Source organism: Amblyomma maculatum, chromosome 10 (genome assembly GCF_055883805.1).
Source record: "Amblyomma maculatum isolate TAMU_Amacu chromosome 10, ASM5588380v1, whole genome shotgun sequence".
Taxonomy (NCBI): Eukaryota; Metazoa; Arthropoda; class Arachnida; order Ixodida; family Ixodidae; genus Amblyomma; species Amblyomma maculatum.
In genome coordinates, this window is record NC_139353.1 from 17,908,960 (window position 1) to 17,933,891 (window position 24,932).

Genomic DNA, 24,932 nt, shown 5'->3' on the forward strand with positions numbered 1-24,932 from the left:
GTGCTGCAGAAACGTCTTAAACGACGGCTGTCTCAGGCTTGTCACGTATTAAGCCGGTTGCTTCATTAGGAGGAAAACACTCGTGCTAAAAATATTCAACGCGCGTAGCGTAACAAGCGAAAGTTTTAAGCACTCTGTCTTTCTGTAGCTTACATGCAATGCATTAAAGAAGGCCGTTGACGCAAGCACAGATAGCCAGACGAGGTAGCCTCGGAGACCACACCAACTTTGTATCACGCCGCGGCATGCACTTTCTTGCATTATTCTCGGGATTTCCGCTTTGAGTGAGCCTCGAAAAACATTAGCGTTATCTTTAAACACAGATATGAGCGGCGTAGTTAACTACTGATCAAAATCCAGACTGTCGTCACGCGAGAAGGCACTACTTTCTCCCGCGCATGACGCCTAGTATGTGCATGTCTCTGACTGGGATTTGCCTGCATGCGGTTAAGGCTAATTCAAGCACCGACTTTGAGTGGGTTTCCCGCGGAAGCTTCGCGCGGCATCTCGTGAGAGTGTGTCCAGTGAGCACCCATTGCGTTAAGGGGGACCATTATACGTTTTTCGCGCCACCCCAGGAATATACTTTGGTATATAGCAACGCGTGCCGATTTACCTAAATTGGCTACGTCTTCTGCAATGGGCACCATCTTTCCAGCTATCGCACTGACACTAATAGGTGAGTGACAAGATATCGTTTTATTCTAAGTATGCGAAATGTGTCGTACTTGGCACTAAAGTGGGCTTTTGTTTGGGTACATTGATCGTAAAATATCTTCTTATTTTGCTTGTTCCTAAGCTATGCCTATTGAACTGAACAAGTAAAGAATACTGATAAGTTGTCGATGCTGGTGTATTTGAGTTGCTTCGCTGTACGAGAACTTGATTAAATTTTCGAAGCCACTCACGTTTTACAACACGCTTTCGGAACAGTTTTGGAATGTGCGTTTTCAGCAATTTCATTTTTTTTTCTTCCTATCACTCCTTAACCTGTCTCACATAATCACGTTTTCAGTATTGCCTTAGCAATACTTCTACTTCACTGCACTGCAAAATGCAATGATGTCATACCGGTCTCGATGAACAACTAAAGAGACAATGAGCTCGAAATATCATTGTGTGAAACATGTGCCTTATTAACATAAATGAAGGAAAGAAGCCAACAGTCGGCGAGGCCAAGGAAAGCATTGGGGATTGTACTTTATTTCCTTTTTTTTTTAATTTTTACCTTGGTATCCACCTTCATTGGTAAAAAAAATCTGTTTAGGGGAAAAGATAATTAAATACAAAGTAGATGAAAAACAACGTAATGATTTAATTTTATATTGTTCATTTATTTGTTTATTTAATAAATTATTTGTTATTGATTTATTTATCTCTACCTTCAAGGCCCGCAAGTAAGGCGGTTACAAACTTGCGTGTTAGAAATGACCGCAAATGTGCAAGCTCACTATAAAGGAGTTATCAAAATGTGAAGAATGCAATGCAAAATATAATGTTATTTACTATAAATGAACACAGATTGTTTCAGAGTCATAAAACCAACCTAAAATAAACACACCAACCAAGAATACAGGCTTCAAAATACGTCAGCAATTTTTTGTTGATTGATCCTCGGTTTGCAATAGAAGCAAACTTTCTGAAAGAGCATTGAATATTTGGCACAAAACTTCAATTTTATCGAAAAAAATTCAGAAGATCAGTATTACGAAGTCTCCTGGGCACATAAAGGTCTTTCGAGCGTCAACGGCTGTCGATTTCCCTTATGAGCATATTTATGAGAAACAGGGAAAAGGACTTCGGCGCGGAAGGTGCCTAAGTATTGAAATGAAATTTCTTACTTTATTTACATCATGTTAGAAGTTACTCTGTTTATTCGGCCAATAATCCGATTAAGAGCCCTGTCTCGAGTCACTTCTAACAAGCAAATCAGGAAATTTTGATATGATGATCATACAGATGAAGGGTATCCTCGCTGCGGTGACTGAGTGTTAAATAAAATAATTTACTGAGGCCAGTTCTTTAATGCCATAAGTTTCATTCTAAGTGAAGCAAATTTTCTGAAGACTTGCAAAATGGCTGAAATTATCTTTGAAAACAAGTAGGCGAAGTCAAATGGGCTATGCTTTCAGGTGAACATAATCAATAAACCAACGTACAGTTTGATGGCTTGCGTTTCAAACACCAAGCACAGCACTATTTCTGCATTTACATGAAGCACACCCTGATGTACAAAGCGGTGACCAGTGTTACTGATTTTGTGCTAGGAATTTCTATCATCATAAGGTAAGCTGAAATGTGACAAAGTGGAATGTGACGGAAATACAATATACACCTGGAAAAGTAGGGGTTCAAAAATACGCGATGAAGCATAAACTGATAATGAGTAATGTTGAGATTTGTGCGAGTTGGTATGCATTCAACATCGGTAAACAGCGCAAAGTCGATGGGCCATAGACACGCAAAGGCTGTCTTAATATTTAGTATCTATGCATCTTTGTCGTTGCGCTGTTCTGCAATGGATGAGGACTATGTTTTCCATTTTTCGATTAGCTTTATTGGCAGTTCATATCGTTCAAATGTCGTTTACAAATTTATGGGTGGAGTGTCTAACATATTCGTGACACTGATACAGAGTCAGACCGGAACAATATTATTTTAGTAATTAACCCATTGTACTTAGCACGGTTTAATGGTGGAAAAATCTTGAACTTCCAGTCTACGTAGAATATAATTCATATTAGTTTCCATGGAATTATTGAATTCAAAGAGCTGTGCGTTGCCACGGCAACTTCTTCCAGATTGCCAACGATTAAAAACAAATTCCTAGATTCAAGCTGTCGGTGGGCTTATTGTTCGATAGTATAGTTTGCAGCACATACGAATTAGAGAAATTGGTGTATTGTTGAAAAGCAACTGTTTATAAGTAGATTTAAATACCTTAACCACATTAGGAGGGGGGGGGGGGGGGGGGTGTTCTATTCAGCAGACATTTAGCCAATTGACAATGGTGGTTGGAAAGTAGCAAAATGTTTGCTAAGTTGGAATTCATGTTAATCTATATATCTGGAGAAGCTGACGTTTGAGGTCAGAGGTAAGCTCCTCTACAGAATCTGCAGGGATGATTTTTAGTTCTGCGAACTGTTAACCTATGTTAATCTATATATCTGGAGAAGCTGCCGTTTGAGGTCAGAGGTAAGCTCCTCTACAGAATCTGCAGGGATGATTTTTAGTTCTGCGAGCTGCTAACCTTGCTCTCTCACAATGGAAACGCTGGAATGATTATCTTGGAAGGAAACTGGCCGAAATAACGCACTAAAGGCAGGCGACCATTCTACGTTGTTAAGATGAAATTCGGGGTAGCAATACAATCGCAGCTGATTCGAGGCATATGACTTTGAAAAGTGACCAGCCTGAACGTCTTCGTGGTATATTTAAGAGTATAATGACCGTGCTCGAGGCATTTAGCTTCTACAACCCTCATTCGGTAACAGTCTTGAAATGCTTTGCTTGAAATGATGCTTTGCTGTTTTGTATAGCTGTTTATTTCTTTTCTGCGTATTGTATGAAGCAACTTTGTGCGCAATGGATCAGTACCATCTTATGGGCAGTCATTAGGAACGGGCATATCGACACGTTTCACCATCATGTGCATAAAGTGTAACTGTGGCGTTACGGTCTAGAAAACGTAACAAAATAATGACGAGAAAGTTTTAAGAAATTATCTGTTGAGTTCTGTTCTTATGGAGTTAAAAATTATCTCTATTATAATCGCTCCTTTATCATGGTAACGCTAAACGGCAAGAGAACGTAATGAGCAAATGTAGATGCTTGGGATCCCTCGAAACATCAACGCTAGAAATGGGGTCTGTAGTAGCAGGGACAAACTTTATTTAAAGTACTAAACTAGTAGGGACGTGTCGGAGGAGTTAGGATATACTAGCATTAAGTGGTCGACATTTATTAAAATCCTTACCCCGAAATAATGCATATTGTGAACGCTTTCCTGTCAAATGTTTACGCTACAAAAGAAGAGACATCTGGGCGAGTTGGTATGGTGACATGATAGAAAAACAGCGCAAAAGACGTGCACGGAGGTGAAGAACAGACAGGACGGGCGCTGACTCACAACTGAAGTTTATTGGAGAAAACACACAGATATATAACCCAGCCAAGCAACACCAAACCGCACATTAAACAAGTGAATCATGATAACCCCCCACACACACCACGTTCAAGAAACTCAACCTCATTATCTGTTAAAGCGATTGACGGTTCACTAACGCAATTTGCACCCAATCGAATGATATGCCTGGCCTCAATGATTTCCCGGTTAATCTGTGCCGGATGGGAATCCAAAATAACTGTCTGTGTTTACGCTACAGTGAGCATATTTTCTTTGCCTCCAAATAACATCAGTTTTGCAATTGCCGCTTTTACTCAATGCACTACGTCGCAACATAAGCATATTCTCAAATGTCAGCTTGCAAAGCTGATGCCCTGCTCTTGGTGCGGAATTTACCTGACTGTCATGTGCAGGTTGAATTGACGTTCCATGCATCAAACGCGCTTGCAGTCTGACAGTTGACTGCAAATGAAGTAATGTTTGTTGTTTACTGTTGCGTTTTTGCATTCACTTGGAGCGATTAAATTGCCTGCTACCCATGCTATGAACTACATTACGCGATTTTTTTTTTCAGCCTTCGTTTCACCTGGAAGCTCTGCAAACAGCACTGATCTATGCATGAAGGTAAATACCACCAGCATGCAATGAATTTGTACAATGTGCGGGAATTTTTATTGTCAAAGGGACAGAACACAGCACCTTAAGCGTTCATTTTTTTCAGCACAATTCAAAACGTTTTGTTTTGAGAGCGTGATTCAGCAGTGGTTTTGTTAGAAACGCTGTAGAAAAAAAATACGAGAATTTTTCGATCAGTGAATGCGTCCGATTTATGTAGACCGATGCAGGAAACCACCAGCAGCGACCGTGATGACGATTTGGCGTCGAGAAAGGTGCTGGACCAAAATCTCATATATTATCCACCAGAGGCGTAGACAAAAGTCATGGACTGAAAACGTATATAAATCTCCCCCGCCGGTTAGTAATTATAATTTTAGTGCACAATAGCGTTTATTTTAGCTCCCACACTGAAGATTGTTACGGCACACGAAAGTACTCCTCATCAACAAAAGTTTTAGTGCGGAGTAGTTTCTGCTGCATCCAATGAATTCAAAACACTGTGGCGCCATGTATAGTGACAAACGCTAAAAGGACATCATAGATGATGCGAAATGAGAGTTCTTTTTACTGAAGAGTGCACCGAAGAGACTACAAAGTATAATAAAACAAGTGAACAACTCTGCAGAGAATAAAGAACAAGCTTTAAAGTGCACCTAGTTGGTTGCTCAGCGTCCTTCGCGCTGTTTATTACATATAAAGAACACTTCGCAGTTAAGACAGCACATATTCCTAAAAGGTTGTCACGTAGGGTATCACAGTGATCATGACAGCGTTTCGTCGCAAGAAGTCATTTCAGACGTGTTTTTTGTTTTCTACTTTCAGTGCCAAATTAAAATTATAAATCCTCCTTTCTTGGATATTATAGTGCTCTATCTGTACTGTACAAGGGGAGATCTTTTCATCTTAATCATAATCTCATTACACGTTCGGTCAGTGTTCTGTCATTTTAAGATCGGAGCATGAATTTGAACAGTGCGAGTGAGGAGTCTCAATACAATGATGTGGTTCATGCGATTTAGAACAGCGACTGCTCTGGAGGTAGAGTGTGCGTCCCTCACCACAACTACACTTCAGGCTCCAGCTGTCAAACGCAAAGCTATTGTGAGTACCGGTCAATGTTTCTCGCCGCATTTCATTATTTTCGTGTAACGTACTTACTTGAATCTAGGCATGCCTTGATACTAAGGCGACACCAGCCAGTTGAAGGCCAGAAGAAAAGAACTATTCCCTCGCATGTAAGCCGACCGAAAAAAAAAATCGAAAATCCTTGAATAAGACATTCATTAGTAAAAGTTAGAGGTCCTGGTTGTTTGCCTCACATCAAATTGGCACGTCTTGGGCCGGCCTCATTCATTATTGTCTTCAGTGCTCGATCCTTCTTTATCACGCTCTTCATCCTACATAGCGCTGATCTAAGTGACAAACAGCGCATTTGAAAATATTTGCGGCGGATACTTGTTTCGTCCACCCGCTTTGTTTTCGCCATCGCATCACGAGGAGGTCCCAATTGGCGAGCCCGTTGAGCATCCAAACAAGCCGCTACCAGAAATGGTATTGTCATGCTGCTCGCAGGCCCATTGAACGCTGGTGCTAATCACCAAAATTATAGTAACATGACACATGCATTACGAAGGTGCTACGGGCGCTGCATGCGCACAGCATGAAAGCGCAATGGCAATTGCAAAGCCTCATCCTCGACTGTAACCGACACCTCGGCTCGCATTCGGAATTGCAGGGAAAATCATTTGTTTAGAATCTATCCGATTTATTAGAAGCGGTTCTGAATTAATCAAGCTCAATCTAACACCATCCATTCTAGAAATCTGAAACGGAAAACGCGAGCAAATTGAACTAAAAAAACGCCACAAATTTAATCGAATGTTCTACAGTCTGGGAGAAGTCTAAGAGTTAATGAAGGGCGGTGAGCTGTTGAGTAGGAATGGAGCACAAAGGGAAGGGCTAACGAAAACGCTTGAAATCAAGTTGAAGACTGCACAGTGGAGTGTGGAAAACTTGATTGGGGTAAGGTTTAAACACAGCGAGTGGGCAGAGTAGATCTGGGAACAAATGGGAGTTAATAATAAGCTAGCTCAGATCTTGAAGATGAAATGGCCTTAATCCGAGCATGTAAAACTCGAGAAGTCATGCAGATGACAAGAATGCGAAATTTACGGAGATAAATCTGCAGCAACTGGCGCGGTACGGTGTTAATTGCCAATTGGTGAGAGTAGTATTTGCCTTGAACAGCACATACTTGAGGAGAAGAACATTTATAACGTCTTCGATTGACTTCAAATTAATATTTGTGTGTGTGTGTGTGTGTGTGTGTGTGTGTGTGTGTGTGTGTGTGTGTGTGTGTGTGTGTGTGTGTGTGTGTGTGTGTGTGTGTGTGTGTGTGTGTGTGTGTGTGTGTGTGTGTGTGTGTGTGTGTGTGTGTGTGTGTGTGTGTGTGTGTGTGTGTGTGTGTGTGTGTGTGTGTGTGTGTGTGTGTGTGTGTGTGTGTGTGTGTGCGTGTGTGTGTGTGTGTGTGTGTGTGTGTGTGTGTGTGTGTGTGTGTGTGTGTGTGTGTGTGTGTGTGTGTGTGTGTGTGTGTGTGTGTGTGTGTGTGTGTGTGTGTGTGTGTGTGTGTGTGTGTGTGTGTGTGTGTGTGTGTGTGTGTGTGTGTGTGCGTGCGTGCGTGCGTGCGTGCGTGCGCGCTGATGATGAGGATATATGTCAAGAACTGCTTGACTGCAACTTTGCAGACTAATTTCATCTTAATGGGCCATCTTTTAGTCAATCTCAATTTCTATATCATTTAATCTCGCAAGACGTCCTGTATTTGTATTTCCCTTGTACGTTAAAAAATAAAGCGCGAAATCTTTCCAGAACGACAAACCTCTGCACAAGGTGGAGCTGTTTGGTTTATGTTGCTAGTTTGACTATAGGTCTTTGTCTTTCGAATACACCTGAAACAATCAGGCTGTTTAAGATGAAGCGATGGCTTAAAATCATACCTGCCTGCTTTCGTCTCTAAACACGTCTGGAATATAGGAATTCCTTCATTAAGCTGTCATTGCAACAGCTTAGACTAAATTCAGAAGATCACCGTTCCGCCGACTAGTAACTATTTTCACGAGATTTCTGCTCAACTACAACTTAGTAAAAATTGGAAGGAAGTCAGTCGATGCTGTTGACAGCAGAGCTTCCTTGCAGGGTATCTGCCGCCTTTTACTTGAGTTATATCCGACTATAGCTATCACCATAATCAGCAGAGTGATACTAATATAACTTCCATTCCACTTACATTCACAGGTATCAACGTCGGTGGTCAGACCTGCTCGGTACGTGTTTGAAACACTTTTATCACCCCTTGTTTAACAATACCTGAGACATATGTGGTCCACGTTGTCAACTTTCGAGAGTACCCGCCAAGAAAATGGAATAGGAATAACAATAATTTGCCGTTCATACTGAAGCAGTCTCTGATTGAGTAACTGAACCGGGCAGATATGTCCAGCGCTCTTGCTACTTTCCGTTACGCATCCTTTAATGGCATCGAATTTGTTGCTCATATCGTCTCCGTCTAAGAGTTGCGACGTTCAAAATATGGTCCTCGACTTAGTGCAGAGTGGTTAACACAATATTTTTCTCTTTTCCAGTGCCGAGATGGTTACACCTGTCGCCAGAAAGACTGCCCGAAATCTCCTTTCGAGTGTAAGAAAATGTTATTCGGTGCTTTTTTTTTACATTACCATCCTTCTATAACAAAGTACGACGCCACCAAAATTTTCTGAGCTACTCTAAGATGGCAGCACTGACTACAGTTGCCAGTAGTATCTACAGTTAATTTTTGTAGCGTAAAGCTACACTATGCGTGTCAGAGCAGATTTTCGCGTGAGTGTGCGCCGCCCGTTATGCGCATGCGCGAAAGCAGTCCCACTTCGTCATCCCTTCCTTGTCCTTTCCGCGAGGCAAGGGAAGGAAACACTTCGTCGTCGTCTTCTCATAATAGTATTAACGCCCCTTTATCAAAAATGTCTGCGCCCGGATGTCCCGTTTTATAGCGTAAACCCCCACAACTCAGTTCAGAGTCGAGTTTCGCCTGAGTGTACGCATGCGCAACATTCGCGTGAAGTTATATTGTCTACGAACGTTTGCGTTCTGCCCGTGTTTTTATTTATCCGTTTCTGTTAGTTGCTATTATGAATTGATCATTGTCACCCGAACCAATGAACCATCCCTTCCCTATTTCTCTTATGGCTTATTATCTCGCGCTCCAAGTATAAGGTAACCGATTGAATTGTCCTTCTGGTATCCTACCTGCCTTTCCTCTACCCCACCCCTGTTCTCAGTAATTTACATGATGTCATTTGTTTTGTTTTCCTACTTCAGGCATCATCCTAGAAAACCACGACACAAGATGCGGCGGTGAACGAGTGAGTACCTCTCGTCTGCAAGCCCATGAAATTTATGTTTTCCGGTTCTGCCGTCTCAACAGTGCGCAGAAAATAGTAGGAGAACAAATTCAGTCAGTAAATGTGCTTTGAAACTAGTACGAATTAGTACAAATAATTCTGAGCTAGTACAAAAAAGGCTTTCCTAAGTTTTGCAGGATATATGCCGAGGGAACCGATAGAACATGCAAACGTTTATTGAGTGTCATCATTTCACAGTGCGATATTTATTGCGCAACGCACTGTAGTATACGTTCGAGCCTCTGCTAAAGAATAAAAAACAAACTTCTTCACCTATGTAATAAACTTCAGCTGGGTTTATTACAAAGGTGCGTCGCATTTATACAGTCATCACAACCACACAGTAACCTAGCATACATCCATCAAAGAACACTGGCACGCCGGCCTGATAGGGACAGCATTCTTTGAAAATATAAAAACTCTTTACCGGGTAAGCTGACAGAGATGTTGCTGACACAAGAGCCAGATTCCTTCTTTATACAGTAGGCTTCGTACACTTCGCTACTTAGTTAAGACTGTAGTTTCCCTGAACCGAGGCGTGCAATAATGGCAGCAGTGACAATGCTCGAGCACATCCCACCGCACGTCCACGTGCCTACTCCTTCATGAAGCTCCTGACGTCTGACGTTTATGCAACACCCAGCTTGTCCAATGAAGCTTTTTCCACAAGGCAGGGGTATCCAGTAACGGCCACACGCTTGCACAGGACGGGGCTGTCTACGTACTTGACACTGGATTAAGAAAGCGCCTTCCTGGCACCTTATTGCGCAGGCCAGCCAGCGTTCCTCTTTATGTTGCAGGAGGGAGGGGGGGGGGGGGGGGGTGCAATAAAGTCCACCGGAACGTCACCTTTCTGAGCAACCTTTTTAGGCGATGCAAGGTTTGATAGGAATGTGTCCGGCACCTTGCGCTTCTGTACCCCCCTAGCTTCCTTCGCAAGGGTCTCCAACACAGAGGGGATCACCTCAGAGGAAAAGCCTGCGATGGTCTTTGCAGCTGGACACCCACGCGATGTAGCATTTCATGAGCTGTTGTAAGATGCACTCTAATACTAATCCCAAACTAAGCCACCTTTCTCTGCTATATGGCTCCAATAGCCAGTTGGGAACTCGGCAGATGAATTAATTCGCTCATACGTCACCTAATGAGCGAGTGCTGTCCTTAGCCCCGGACGTATATATGCGAAGCTATACTCCGTCTCATAAGCTGTTTCCATCCCTACAAAAAGCAGCGATGGCTCGGCCCAATCAGGATGACGCGTAGTACATAAGTGTGTTCCAATACGTCTGTCGCACTACTCACTTTTAGATTGTCGTGGCCGCTGCTTGGAAACACGATTATGTAGTGCGCATTGTTGTGATTGGCACAGGCTGCCATTACCATTTGTAGTGCTGCAAACGGCTTGTGAGAAGAAGTAGTAATGCCTCGGAGGGGTTGACGAGCTTGTGGAATCTATAAGTCTGTGCATCTAACGCTCAATCCTTGGGTGATATGTGTCGCAACTGTGCACAGTAGGACGTGATGTGTTCGGTGTAACCTCCCTCACCTCGCCATATTATGTCTTCTGTGCCGCACGAAGCTAATGTTGACTGAGCAAAGCCCCTCCCCGCCCTCCTCCCGCCCCCTCTACATGTTAAAAGGATATCTGTCACTGCTTTTTTTTTCTCCGGAGAGAGTGTTCAGATATTTTAGAGCCCCGTTTAATACGAAGGTGCATCATCAAGTAGTAGCAAATTCTATACTAAAGCCTGTAACTGAGCGGCTTGTTTCCCATTAGATGATATATGTTTTGAAAGAGCCTTACGATGTATCAAAACAGAATACAGGCTCAATATTTTATCAAGACGGTACAAGGCTCGTCATGTGCATCCCTCCCGTTCGTCCACATCTTTCGAGCTGTTTTCACAATCGGTGCAACGACACAATATGTCTACGAAACTTTCGTTAGGGGTAGTGCACTAAGCAGCAGTATTTGTCTTGAAATTCATGTATTTAACCGGGTTTCAGATAAAGAAATGTCTTCAAATAATTTGAGTGCAGCCTTTAGTAGGCAACGGGACGGAGCTTTAGCCACCTCTAAAGTTTTTTTTTTATTATTGCATTAGCACAAACAAGCGCACCACAGAAAAAAAAAAGAATTATCGCGGTTCAAAATTTTTTGCCTCTAGCTAAAAAATGACAGCGTTGTTTTGAAGCATATCCTACCTGTCCAAAAAGCGATGTCGCGATTCTGAAGCTTTTGTCACTCGGAAGGTAAGAAGAGTGACCTGCCACATAACACGATTGGTACGCGGTAGGGTCACGTGCCACATGAAGAGAAGAAAATTTCTCCATTCTTTTTGCAAGGGGAGAGGCGTTAGTTGCGAGAGACCTGTACTGATAAACTTTATCACCCCTTAAATTCAATAACACGGAAAAGAAGGTTTATAGTGCTATGATGAATAGACACATTTTATGATCGCAAATTTCTTCCGCAGTCAGTCATCGCATTTTGTACAAACACCATGGCTATAACGCTTGCGTCATCGTATGAATTTGTACTCATCCCCTACGACTTTTTTTCCCACAGGCTCCCGTCTGCAAAGAAGGCGAGGTGTGCGTCTACGTCTTCCAGAATATATACTGCTACGAATGCCCCTGCTACCACACCCACGAAGTATCATGTTCGTCCTCGTCTTCCTCTATCCTTAATATTTCTTTAAATTAATAATTCCTGCAATTGAAAAATCTAAACAAAACGTTACATTTTGATTCACTACACGTGGCTGCTCTGGTAGAAGTGAAACCTTTGCATGTTTGATCTATATCAGTCTGAGTGCAGTTTTAACAAAAGCCACGGGCGACGGCGTGAAAATTGTTGCATTATATGGAAAAGGTCACTATCACGAGGACGGTGAAGTTCAAATAATTGGCTTTTGGATAATGATCCCCCTCGTGGGTACGTGCGATACAACAGAGGTAGAAACACAACACTGGAGTAGCCGTGACAAGAGGTCAATGCATTTCTCAAACTTTGGTTTCTTTCTGGCAAATTCCTAGGCTTCAAAGCTAGTAACAAGCGTTCATATTTTTGTTGGCTAAAAAATTCTAATAAAATATACCGGACACTTCAAATAAAAAAAGCCTTTGTGCAGGTACAAAAGTTAGCATACGCTCTCAGCAGCACATGGCAACCCGGGTCAATGAAGCCGTACCAAAAACACTTCTTAAGTCATAAGAGAGTATTCAACACCAGTTTGTTTTATTCGTGATGTTTATGTTCATGCCGTTCCATTCTGCGCAGGTGTCAAGATAACTAAGCAGCATCGAGCATGCGGTCCCAATGCCATCGCTGAAATGGGTGCCCATAGAAAGTATAGCTGCGATGGCTGCAGATCTGCCACCGCTGTTCTGACACCACCGACTTTCAGCCCCGGACCTTGAAGTACCACATCTTTCGCACTTTTTGTTATATACACCATATTTAGAAAAGGCAGCAAACGATGAAAGCGCTAAACATGCAGAAACAAATAAATATATTCCAATGAAAATGCGAGCGGAGGTTTTCTTTCATGCACATAGGTGCTGACGAGCAAGCCAAGAAGTTATTGCTAGAAATTTTTGACGCAAACATTTACAGTAGCAAAATGTTTTTAATGTCGCTGCCATAAAAAGAGGAACAAAAGGCTTAAGGAAAGCCTCCTTCTCTGACCATAAGTCCCAACAGCGATCGTCTTAGTCTTGGTGTATGCAGACGAACCTTCTAGTCGAAACGCTGATCAGCAGAATAAAGCTTTGCTTCATCCCCTTGTTCAAGTCCGTGCTGTCATGAATTTTATCATCTCTGATTTCTACCCACTGGGAATCAACATAGTTCCAGTACAATGTATATCTTCCACATAAAATTCGCCAAATAATTAGTTATTGCTACCGCTATCAAAACACGGAAAGGATTTTTTTTTTTTCAAATGTAGATTTCAAAAGCGTTGAAAAACGAATCCACAAGTGTTCGGTGCATGCAAGAACTTCGTGAATGCAAAAAAGAAACGCACCAATATTCTACGCCGGTTCCTTAAGGAAAACACGTGTGTTCCTTCGCTAGAGATTCTGTGAAAAGAAACACGACATCGGCACGCCACTGTGCAACACGAGCACGTTGGCGTGGCTAGCGATGTCTGCGGCCGCTCAGTTTCTACTGGTTCCCAAAGCATCGCGCGTCGTTGTTGGTGACAGAGATGCTACGTTAAATGTAATCAACACACACCCATCCGTAGCACACCTCTAATATGGCGTCTCTCCTACGCGGGTCAGAGCAGTTAACAGCAGCGAGCACTACAGCGCGGGCCGGAGAGGGCAAAATCACGTGGCAGATATGTCAAAAAGTGACGTGCGGTGACTGACATCGCTTCGTAGCGCGCACTTGTCAAAAAGGGAGCACTGGAAGAACTTCATTGTTGCGTTTAACCACAGCGCCGAGGGGAATCGAGTCTCTGAAACTATAAAAATATAAAAAAACGATATGGCTAATATTAACGGCCGCCTACCTTAAGGACTTATCGCATTCAAGTAAGCAAGTGGTAAACTATCAGAATTATTAACCGGCTTACTAGTTAACACGATTCATTAATTTTATGATGCAAGCCAAAATTTGTACCTCGACATCAAAAGACCGATAAACCATCTGGATATCCAAAAAAGCTATCTTTAGAGCGTAAAACTGCATTCATTCGATAGTTTCGCGTTATTCCGTGTTATTCCTGCCCCTAGTAAGTCATGAGTTCATATATGACACCACGTAGTGATACGCTGCATACGGTTATCGTTGTAGTGTTCAGGAATGATACCACGATAGGGACAATAGGGCAAATCCTCCCCGGCAAAACTGCCCCGCTCTAGATGAAGGGGATTTGCCCGGCTATTCAAAGGCAAAGAGAATCGAAGAAGCGAGAATGTGGGGTGAAACATAGAGACCCATTTGTTGGATGCAAGACTGGTGTTGTGTACAGGCTTCCACTCTGTTGTGGAGCATATTAAATAGGCCAGACAGGACACTGTATAAACAAGAGACCACTGGAACACCGGAACAACTTGGAAAGTGGCAAGGACAAAACATTTCTAGTCTCACATTGCCATTCATGTGAAACAGTGAAGAAGGAGAAGAAGAAGTGTACTCCTAGGTTTGACCAGGTTAGGATTTTGTATCGCCACAAAGAATAGTTTACGAGAGAGATAGTTGAATCATATTTTATTTCAATGGACAATAAGTGTGTCAGCAAGACTTCTTCGCTCTTTCAAGCAAAGAGATGTCTTTTTTTGTGTGACTTTTGTACAGCAGGTGAACCCAGGGGTCGTTTCACGTGATTGTTTCGTTTTCGTCATATTTCTTTTTATCTAGGCCTTAGAGTAAAGGCTTAGGCATAGTTGTGAGTCGGCGCTTGTACTGTGGCTTCCTTTTATCTTGTCCTTTGTCTTCTTGTTCGCGCTGTTTGAATTAATAATGAATGTGTACCAACTCGCTCAACAAAGTATCTTGGTAAAACACAGAAGGCAAAAAAACGAAGCATCTGTCCTTTGTCTTTTGGCTACTTTATTTTTCAATAATGTGTACAAACTGAACCAGATTTAAATTCTGGTCCTTCTTCCTTCTGCACTGAGATTGTTGCCTTCCAAGACGCGCTTCTCCCTGTAGCCGACGTTATCTTGCTGCCTGCAGCCAAAACAGCCATCCGCACCGACGCCCTTCAAGCAACAGGCCTACTGTTACGCGTAGCCCGCAGCCCACGAGTCTGCCAGTACAAAGACTGGTGGCTCGCATGCTGCAAATCATTGGAATTGTATGGGTACCACGTGACTTTCTCAGTTCATAAAGCTATATGCAGATCCTGCAATCCGCGTGGCGACGCTACCATCATCAATATGCTTCTGTATCGGCATGGATAATGATACCCTCCTTCTCACAAGAGGGGAATATCTCACAAGTCACACACGGGCTATCTTCTCTCGGAGTGCGGTAACCCTCCTTGCGGTTTTACCTATGCAGAGGAGGTTAAGCACTGGAGGTCCCGGATAAGGGCTGCTCTCACTCCTATCTTCACTTGGGAGTGGCCTCATCCCTACATTTATATCCGCATCCTGGCTGTCCTGTCTGAAACGCTCAGAACACTGAAGCAGATATTGACCTCTTGTGGATTTGCCCGACGCTGAAACCAATAAGAACTCGTCATCTGGCAGCAGCGAGTGTCCCTTCGAACAATGCGTTCGCATATTGCGTTGGCGTAGGAGCCCACTGCTACCTACTGGGCTTCATAAGAACAGCCAACCTTTTTATTCTTTTAATATTATCCTTCTTTTTCCTGAACATATTTCTTATTCCCAGCGGCAATAGAGAACTTTATGAAAAATAAGGCATCCCCTTGCCCAAATTATATTCAAGGCGGCGTCTTACAACCGCGCCAGCTCGTGTAGGGAAGCTTAGTAAAACCATGCTTCTTAGCGAGGGCAGAAATTGAATATTTAAACGTGGCGTAATTTTTCCAATAGCACCCTGACCATTTTCATCAGCGGCTAGAGAGCTATTAAAGTCCAGCGACGTTAATCGTGCCACAGTTTATTTCAATTGGAAAAAGGAGTTTTCATTATGAAAACAAATGAAGCTATAAAGAACTGTTTAGAATAGCGTCATACTTTCCAAGTAGCAGCAAAGTTTTTATGCTTCTCATTACTAAGCTTTTCAGTACGTTTATTCCGGGAACCACATAAACCACATCCATCCGGTAACCCTGTATCCTGTTGTATCAATCGAGCACAGAATTTTTGCTTCCTTCAATATTGCAGCGTGAACCAGCAATCAATGCTTTACTTTTAAAGTAGAGTCACTTCACTTGCAATGTGAAGGCACGTGTGCAAAATTTTACGCTGCCTTCAAAAATATGGCCGGCTACAACTTACAACAACGGCAAAGAAGAAACGCGTGCACACATAAAATGTTTGAAAATATTACACATAAAAGCATATATATAAAAAATGCTATTGGAAATCAAAAGCACACATCTACTGATAGGCAAGGACTATACACGTGTGCCCAGGTTATCAACTACAGCATCATGAGATTCAAAGAAAAGCATTAGCACACCCTTGCCACGTGTCAGTTTGTTTTCTTCTTACTCAAGTAGCGATTGACCTATTGCCAGCGCTGCAGCAACTAAATATCCTGAGCGCGCACGGACGTACAGTTGTATATTTAAACCCGACCGCCCTGCTTCCAGCAGTTGCTTCCCCAACAGCGGCAGTGGTTCAGTTTGCTTTTTGCTTCGAGAGAGCCTCTTGTTCCCCGTGTCGCCATGGCTTTGAATTTCTCTGCCTGTACCACGACCTGCCTTACCGCCGCTTTGGGTATGTCATCAACACGTATTTCTGCTTTTATGATGCCGAACGTATTTGTGTTTTGCTGGGCGCGTATGTAAATACGGTGCAATACAATACTCTCAAGATATCCCCCGCAGATGTGGTTATACAGGCACCTATCCTTAAGAAAAAAATTGCCGTTAATGAGCACACGCCCACCAAGATCGTTACTACCAAAGTAAATATGCTCGGAGCTTTCAGATGCACGTTTAGTTTTTTCAAGTAGCCCAGTTGGCTTATATATTGTCGTTTCTAAATGCCATGCACTTAGATATTTATTAGACGGACACTCTAGAAGCACTGCTCGGCGGAATCTTTTAGGGCCTGCACGTAGATCTTTTTGTTGTTGTTTTCCAGTTATCTTTCACTAGCACACAAAGCTTAGGTATAAAGAAAGTCGGTGAGCAAAGTTACGGCAGAAATCATTGGCGTAACGTACTTATCTATATGGCGTTCACGTCGCACACGCCATGGCACAGGTTACTGCAAAATGTTTCGGAGTGGTAATGCCGATTTTCTGGGCCGTCTTTGCACTGTGCATTTTACTTCCATTCCAAAATTTATAGAGGCGACGTTACAACGCAACTCTGCTTGTGCATGTCGGCTTGGGTCCATTCTGCCCTTGTTGCCTCCTATGCTGGAACTTCGTTTTATCAGCCACGTAACTGCGGCATATTCTATGGCGAAACATGTCAGGTAGTTCAGTTAAGGCAAAGCAGCAGTCTTTGATAGTAGGTTGTGTGTTTTATACATTTAAATCATGCTGCTTTAGGAGTCATGTCAACTGTGCTTTTTTTAGTCATGTCAACTGGCATGTCAACTGTGCTTTGTACAGGAAATGTGGTACAGTAAACAGTTCGTAAACAGAGTGCTATGGAACTAAAAATGGTAGGGCCGGGTAACATTAAGAGATGGGAAGCGTGCAGAGTGGGTCAGAGAAATAACTCGTTACTGACCTTCTAGTGGAAATTAAGAATAAATGGGCATGGGCAGGACCTATAGTGCAAAGAGAGGATAACCGATGGTCGCTTAGAACAAACTGGATTTTAAGGGAAGGAAAGCGTAACTGGGGGCGGCAGAAAGTTAGGTGGGCGGATGAGGTTAAGATGTTCACAGGTATCAAGTAGATGCAGCTAGCACAGGACCAGGTTAATTAAAGGAATATGGGAGAGGCCTTCGCCCTGCAGCGGGTATAGTCAGGCTGATGATGAAACAGTTTATGCGTATTTAGCTTAAGGGACCACAGCAGTAATGTGCACAAAACCACTAAGCATGGAAACGTATAGCCTACCATTGCGCACATTACAAAGCCGCATCTCGCTTTGAAGAAGCTTTGTTCGAAATCGTGCGTGAAACATAAGGTGAATAGAATTGAAGGTTTTCAGAAATCAAAGGCTGATGAAGACAATCGCATAAGCACCGTCTTCGTCATGCGAACAGTTAGGAAATAAAAGCAATAAAGAAGCGACGATAGCGCATGGATGTGACACAGCTGGCGTTAAAGGGTTTTCTTAAATAATTAGATCTAAGTATGCGAATGAACTCTTCATTCTGCACCATTTTTGTGTGCACTATATGCAGATTTCAGTCCGCCTTTGTCCTACGTACTCTGTATTGTCTCTCATAATTTCCTGCGAGGCACGTTAAATCCCTCGTAGTTCAGCTGCACACTCTGTGCCGAGAAAAAACAACAGCACACTCACGCCGTGTCGCGTTGATAATTTAACGAAGCTAAGAAAATATTTGGCCTGATTATTTTAACAGCGCACCTTGAACGTTTCATTTGGAATAACTTTGCTTGTAACGTTTCGCAACAATTTGTGGGCTCTTAATTCAGTGTGGCAATCTGCCTGTTTCGCCTCTGTTTCATGTATCACCGCTAATATAGCTAGCTGCGGATAAAAATATCGCTACATTTATCTTCGATGCAAACAGGCTGGACATAATAGCAGTCATACAAACGTCCAGCACTACCCAGCTAGGCAATCTTGTCAGTGGTATATCTTGAAAGAATTCAAAAATGAACCGGTAGATTCCGCTTAAACGAGGCTGCCAACCCGATGGCTTAAATTGATTTCATTACTTCGCGTTTAAGGTGCTGCTGGTAATCCCCGTCGAGTAACCTGAATAAAGGTTAACCTAGCGTGTCTTTGGATTAGCTGACAACAGGTCGACGCCACTGGCAACTTTTGAGAAAAATATATCCTTCTTCATTGTATTCGTCTATAGTATCTTCGTATGCCTTGATACACACATTAGCATTCTTTTCTGGCCAGCTTGAGCAGTTTACCATTTTTTCCTGTTGACATTTACAGAGCTTGTGTTCTATGAGGCAAGGAGGTGTAAACGTTAGTTAGATGATTGCACACTGGTTAACAAAATGCGATTTCTTATTTTGACCCCCACTCATTTCTGCCCACATTTGGTGTTTTCAGTGGCACTGCTGCACTGCTGTGCTGCCAGTGGCAACCCAACTCTCCAAACCTGCACTTCAGTGAGTAGCTTTATTTCCAAACCCTAACACTCTTACGCTCGCCATTCGAGCAGTTCCTTGATACTCTCTTTCCGAGTCAGTCCAGCGCTCCTCCTCTTTTCGTCCTCTAAGTAATGAGCATTTTAAGCTGAGATGACCAGGATGTGAAATGGCAAGATAACGCGTGCTACTTGCCGTGACGATGCGGGAATTTTCGCCCCCAGGACTCTGACTGTTCCGGAGGCCAGCGATGTGTCATGCACTACAACTTCTCGATAATTTCCAACTGCGAGACCTACAACTACTGTAAGCACGTGTTAATTATTGTTACTTACTTACTGGCGCCGCCATATGGTCGAGCTCGGGGGTCTGGCACGCACGCGCTCGTCTTCTAGGCTCGGAGAGCCCGCTCGCTAGTCTGTCAGCCACTTTTGCCTTCTTTCGCTGGTGCTTGTGTTTTGGTGCATGTAAACCTGCCTACATAGTTCTACCGGCTTCAGTTAAATTTTCAGTGGAGGTTTGGGATGGAGGTGCACCATGAGGTCGACCGCGTGCCAGTCTCCCGAGCTCGACCGCATGGTGACGCCAGTATTTAAAATTGCGGCAATATGAACCTTCGTTCCGTGTTCTCGATTGCATAGAATCTATAGCGACGTCGATCATGATTCCAAGCCTTCTGTTGAGAGAGCAGATCTGGAGCAAGCGATTCCTATTCGAAATTTAGTCATTTGTAAATAACTCTACGGTTAATTGTCTTAGTACCAAGATTGGCCAATAAAGGTGCATCCAAGTAAAACGCCTGATACGAAAGTAAATGCAGATATATTTATGGCGATTCTCACCTTGTTTCACCACAAAAATCCAAAACAGACAGTCTCTTGCAGCTGTTTTCTTAATAGTATGTGGTTGTTTTATTATATATCTAAAAGGAAGGAAAATATGTTTGCCAACTCCGGTATCGTCTTATCTCTACATCTTTGTTCCCTCCAATTATCTTGAATCCAGTATGGTTGAAAACTGAGTTGATCCACTAAAATGCCAACTTGGGCATATTATTGTGAAAAAAGGTGATGCACTACATTGATTAGGTTCAGTTATCGCACAGCTTGCGATTTGATCAGTTTTTCAGAAAGTATGAAAGCTGCTAAAGACTGGGCAAACGTATTCGTTTCTGAAACGTTTCAATTGTTTCAGGTTTCTGAGACTGAGGTTCTTCTGACTTTTGAGCGCAACCACTATAAGAAGACTCTGCACATTACGATGATCACAAAGCGCGACTATTTTACTAATGCGCACGTATTTGTTTTTTTTTTTATTTTTTAGGCATCGACGTTTCTGAGACTTCCTGCTCTGTAAGTAACCCACTCAGTTCATTTTCTTCTCCACGACGTTCCACCTCTTTAGTGCGCGCATAGTAATACGCGCATACAAAAATAAATGAGCGCTTCTGTTGAATTATTGCTGGCAGACTTGCGATATTGCAATTCGAGGCAGTTCTTGTTCCGAAGTTGGTTGCACGGCTACCACAGCCGCGGCACATGCCACTTGTGTTCGCTTCAGTATTAAGTGTAAGCTGGCGGCATTCAATGGAACGGGAGGTAGAGGTCAATAGTATTGAGATAGAAAAGGAGGTTCAGAAAAGTTCGTAGCCTTTTAATTTTAATTTGTGCCCTATTCTCTTACGCTTATCATTCTCTCCCAGTCTTATTATTGAGTGAGATGATCATTGACATTTTGCTTGTCTTTTTGCGCAGTGCTCGTCTGGCTACACCTGCCGTCTCAAGGACTGCCCAAGCTCTCCCTATGAGTGTGAGTATGCCATACGCTGTCCATTTTGTCGTGTTTTCGGTAAAATATGAGGTGTGATTCCCAACGGGAAACAATTTCCATCATCTAAAGGTTCGTTGTACTTTTTTGCAATAGTTAAATAGGTAAATATTTTGCTACTTCTCAGAAATCGAGTTACGTTAATTACATCTGGTTTGGAGAGGGTGACAAACTTCCACTCTGTTAATAATAATAAATCTTGTGAAAGACAAATCCTTAGATTTCACTTTAAGAACAGAACTGACCTTTGATCTTATCCTTTCTTCCCCGGTTTTTAAGCGAGCTCAGCAACTCCAAGACTGCCGAGAATAAGTCAGTATCGCGCTCGAAGTTTGACGAGTGCTGCTCGTGACTGTTGCATTGATAGTTTCTTCTCAGTTCGCACCCTTACACTGATTGTTGTAAACGTTTATTTCCACCTGCTTTTTCTCTGCCCTCAAAATCTAAAACAGCATATTTTTTGTTGTCCCGCAGGTCTCATCGTTGAAGACACCAAACACAGATGTGGGGCAGTAAACGTAAGTATATAGTCCTGTGATCTTTCTTTTAATAGACCACGCTGCATATCTGCAAGGGTGCTTATTAGTAAATGCGACAGTTGTTGCTTTCCACTTAGGATAATGTACTAGGTTCCAAAACTTCGCTCTAGGGTGGGGTGGTGGGGTACAGCAGAGAGACAGCAATCGTGCGTGGGTAGAAGCAGTTGTGGTGTTACAGTTAACTTAAAAATTCACGTATGATACAATAAACGTTACCACGGGCATTAGGATAAAGATTTTTGTGCATTAACTGATCTGAACGCCCATTGCTCAGTTTACCATAACCCCTTTCTTCCGCTCCTGGTTAAACTTATACCCTTTACCGCAGGCTCCTGTGTGTGCGGCGGACGAGACCTGCACGTACGTCTTCCACAACCTCTACTGCTACAAGTGTCCCTGCTACGGGCAGTTCAACGTTATGTGTAAGAGCATTTTCACTTCTATGTTTCCATATAACCATAAAATGATTCCTGCGGTCAACGTACAGGATCTTATAGCGCCAAATAAATACGTGCTTAAGCATCCTCCCCTTCTTGGTGAACAATATATTCCCCTTGCGACCTAAAATTCTAAACGATTACATTTTCCAGGTCTCAAGAGTGACCAGTATCCCACGTGCGGAGCCAACAGCATCGCCTTCATCTTCAAAGGCAAGTACAGCTGCGATGGCTGCGTATCCGGGAGCGCTGTTCTTACGACACACAACTGATTTCCGGGCCTGCAGAAGAGGCCTTCATTGTGACCCACTGACAAGCTCTACCTACATCCAAAGCACATTAAATATGGGGTGCCAACAATCTGTTTCATATGTCGCGCACTTTCAATAAAAGAGGTAGCTTGAGCAAGAGTGGTCATTATGTACTGTGGTTTTGTCTTTGTATGAACCGGCTCGCGTAGCCCTTCACTCGTTGAAGACAAAGACAATCGAGATATGATTAGAAGACAGTGAGCTGACTTCGCACTTGTCGACAACCAAAATTAATTGGTTTGGTTTGGTTTAAATGTCTTTGTGGAGTTTAAGGTTTCGAAGCGACTCTGGCTAAAAGGAGAACGGTGACAGAGGGCTGTAGAAACTTCGACCACTTGAGGTTTTATAACGTGCACTGATGTCTCACAGTACATGAATGCCTTGCTTTCCACCCACCGAGAAGCGGCCGCCACAGCCTGGATTTAACCCCACTTGCTTGAGTTCAGCAGTTGAACGCCCTAAACACTGAGCGACCACGGTCAAGCACAACAAAAGGGGTAGAGAAAATACGTTAGGGCATTCTTGTGTATCATAAAATATTCCTCGACAGTCCCTGTCTTGAGAAAGGGACAAGCAAAACGTTGCCGCAACTGCAATTGCCAAGACTATATCTGATGGGGTTGAAATCTACGTCTACGAAGTCACTGATGGATTGTATCGATTGATGAGACCGGGACGCCTGCTTCCCCAATTCAACTGGGCAGAGATAGCAAGTCCAAGCTGCACCAAGCGGCAGGCAACAGCGACCCAAATACTGGGTAATAATGTGACCTTAAAAAATAACCTTAACTGGCGTCAATGAACGAATTATCGCACTTTAAATACAACACAGTTACGTACGCTGACAATACGCCTTTCACAAGCTTTTAAAGAGAATGGGAGGAAAGGCAGGCATTCTCAACAACTGCCATTATTTCAGGCTCACTGCATCGATGTTCAGACCGTTTATTTGCTGACATCTATTCTTATTTGCGGAGCCTAGTCTTCAGTATCATCCGCTGCCAAATGGTAACCACAGAGCGCCTTTCGGTACTGACGTCCCTACTTTGTAATAATGCTATAGCATTAAAGGTCTTGTTCTGCCAAAATTCCTGCATTGTCGGCATTGGGAACGAAACATCATTGGCGTGGCTCTGGCCGGTGGTATTTTGCACGTGACAATAAGGCTGAGCACAGATTCTGTAACGGGTTGCATTGCGTAATGTGATATCACAATGTTTGGAAGAATTGCTTAGTTCAGTTGCTCATTTGAGATGAGGAAGATGAAATAGAAGGCAGCTTTCAAAGGCGTTTGCATGCCAAGTCATGCACGCTGCCCCTAAGCCACGCAGGCACATTTGTAATGCTTGGTTACAACCGGAACATTTGTATTCATACCAGGTGGTCACTTACGGCCGGTAGTTTAACAAAGTGAGAGCTCAGGACTGTACGCTGTGTGTGAGGTATTAGAAGCATTAATTAAATGGTTGGTAATTAAGCGAGTAGATCCATACTGCATGCGCGCAAACGAGGAACTGCAAATGAGTCCACAGACGGGAACCTCTACCGCGTTATAGATCGCGTTATAGACTTACAGGCGTAGTTTAAGTGTCCACCATAACTTTTCGGTAGCACGAAATGTTCCATCGTTAAATAATAATCTCGAAGCAATAAATACATTCTTCTCCTGGCGAAAAACCATCACCTTAGTCCAAAAATCAAATGAGCCCAAAGAACACTTTGTGGCTGGATATCTGTCCTTGCCCCTTGTGGCAGTGTCCCTTTGGCAAGCTTGATGGTGTAAACCATCGCATGTCAAGGATTCGGAATGACCACCTAACTCATAGCGATGAATTCTGCAGGGCTGTAATGAGCAAATGGAAACGTAGGTTTTATAGAAACTGGGGCTAGTCAGCCGGACACCTTCCCTAGTGCAATTTCCTCAATCGAGATTAAGGGATTTGAAGGTAATCTTAAGGGCTCTCTTCTCATGCATTTAGATACGTGGATGATCATCTGGTGTTTGTGGACAGGCTGCTGTCATGTTTCTTGCCGAGTAAGGCAATTTATAAACGCCTACGAAGACCTCCGGCGCTGTATGGTTATACACGAAAAAACAATACGCACACAAGAGAATTGAACCAGGACGTTAACACAGATGAAGCGCCGGAGGTCTTCGGAGTCGTATAGCCAACTAGACCGCTCGCAAGTACTACTGAATAAACGCCTACCTGCCCGCTAAAGTGCTTGGCGAAGCTTCGCCTACGTTCCACAGGCAGCAAACCTTATTTATTGGACTGCTTTCCAAGGTCTGGCTATCTTGAACGTCATCTTTAATTGTGAAGCAACTATGACATAATGTAAGAACATGCATGCATAAAGATGTAGGTGGTTGCAATTCGTACCAAACTCTTTCGCTTAAAATGTTTGTGCAGTCGAACTCTGGAAGTAAGGCTGTCTCAGAAAGCCAGTTGGGCTCGTTCCGACACTATATAGCACAAACATTCAACAATTCTGAGAACAACTGTGCGGATATATTAGCTGCTACACTGCAGTCTTATGATACGCCAAACAAAATAGCGTTCAAAAATCGCATTCCTTTAAAACAATGTGCTTTCCTAGAATTTCTGGACGTGAGACAGAAAACTGCTATTCAGTAGCTTTTACTTTCGAATCTATATGTTTTGAGAAAATATAAACAGCGGTATTGTACCTGCTTGTGAACTCCGCGCGTTCTTTTATGCCCTTTCCTGGTATAAATCACAAAACTCTCAAAAGGACA

The 24,932-nt window shown here is 43.0% G+C and overlaps 2 protein-coding genes across 2 annotated transcripts; both read left to right on the forward strand.

Annotated features, from left to right (window-relative positions):
- Nucleotides 1-409: 409 nt before the first annotated feature.
- LOC146175708 (uncharacterized) lies at nt 410-12,960 on the forward strand. Its single transcript, XM_084582076.1, has 8 exons — nt 410-679; nt 4,701-4,750; nt 5,764-5,845; nt 8,039-8,067; nt 8,386-8,440; nt 9,119-9,162; nt 11,771-11,864; nt 12,485-12,960. Exons 1-8 carry the CDS (start codon nt 640-642, stop codon nt 12,622-12,624), a joined length of 534 nt encoding a protein of 177 aa, XP_084438202.1. The 5' UTR covers nt 410-639; the 3' UTR covers nt 12,625-12,960.
- A 3,465-nt stretch (nt 12,961-16,425) lies between these two features.
- LOC146175709 (uncharacterized) lies at nt 16,426-22,270 on the forward strand. The gene is made up of 8 exons (XM_084580848.1): nt 16,426-16,572; nt 19,020-19,078; nt 19,282-19,363; nt 20,381-20,409; nt 20,812-20,866; nt 21,359-21,402; nt 21,752-21,845; nt 22,014-22,270. The coding sequence occupies exons 1-8, from the start codon at nt 16,521-16,523 to the stop codon at nt 22,130-22,132; spliced, it is 534 nt and encodes a 177-aa protein (XP_084436974.1). The 5' UTR covers nt 16,426-16,520; the 3' UTR covers nt 22,133-22,270.
- Nucleotides 22,271-24,932: the final 2,662 nt, after the last annotated feature.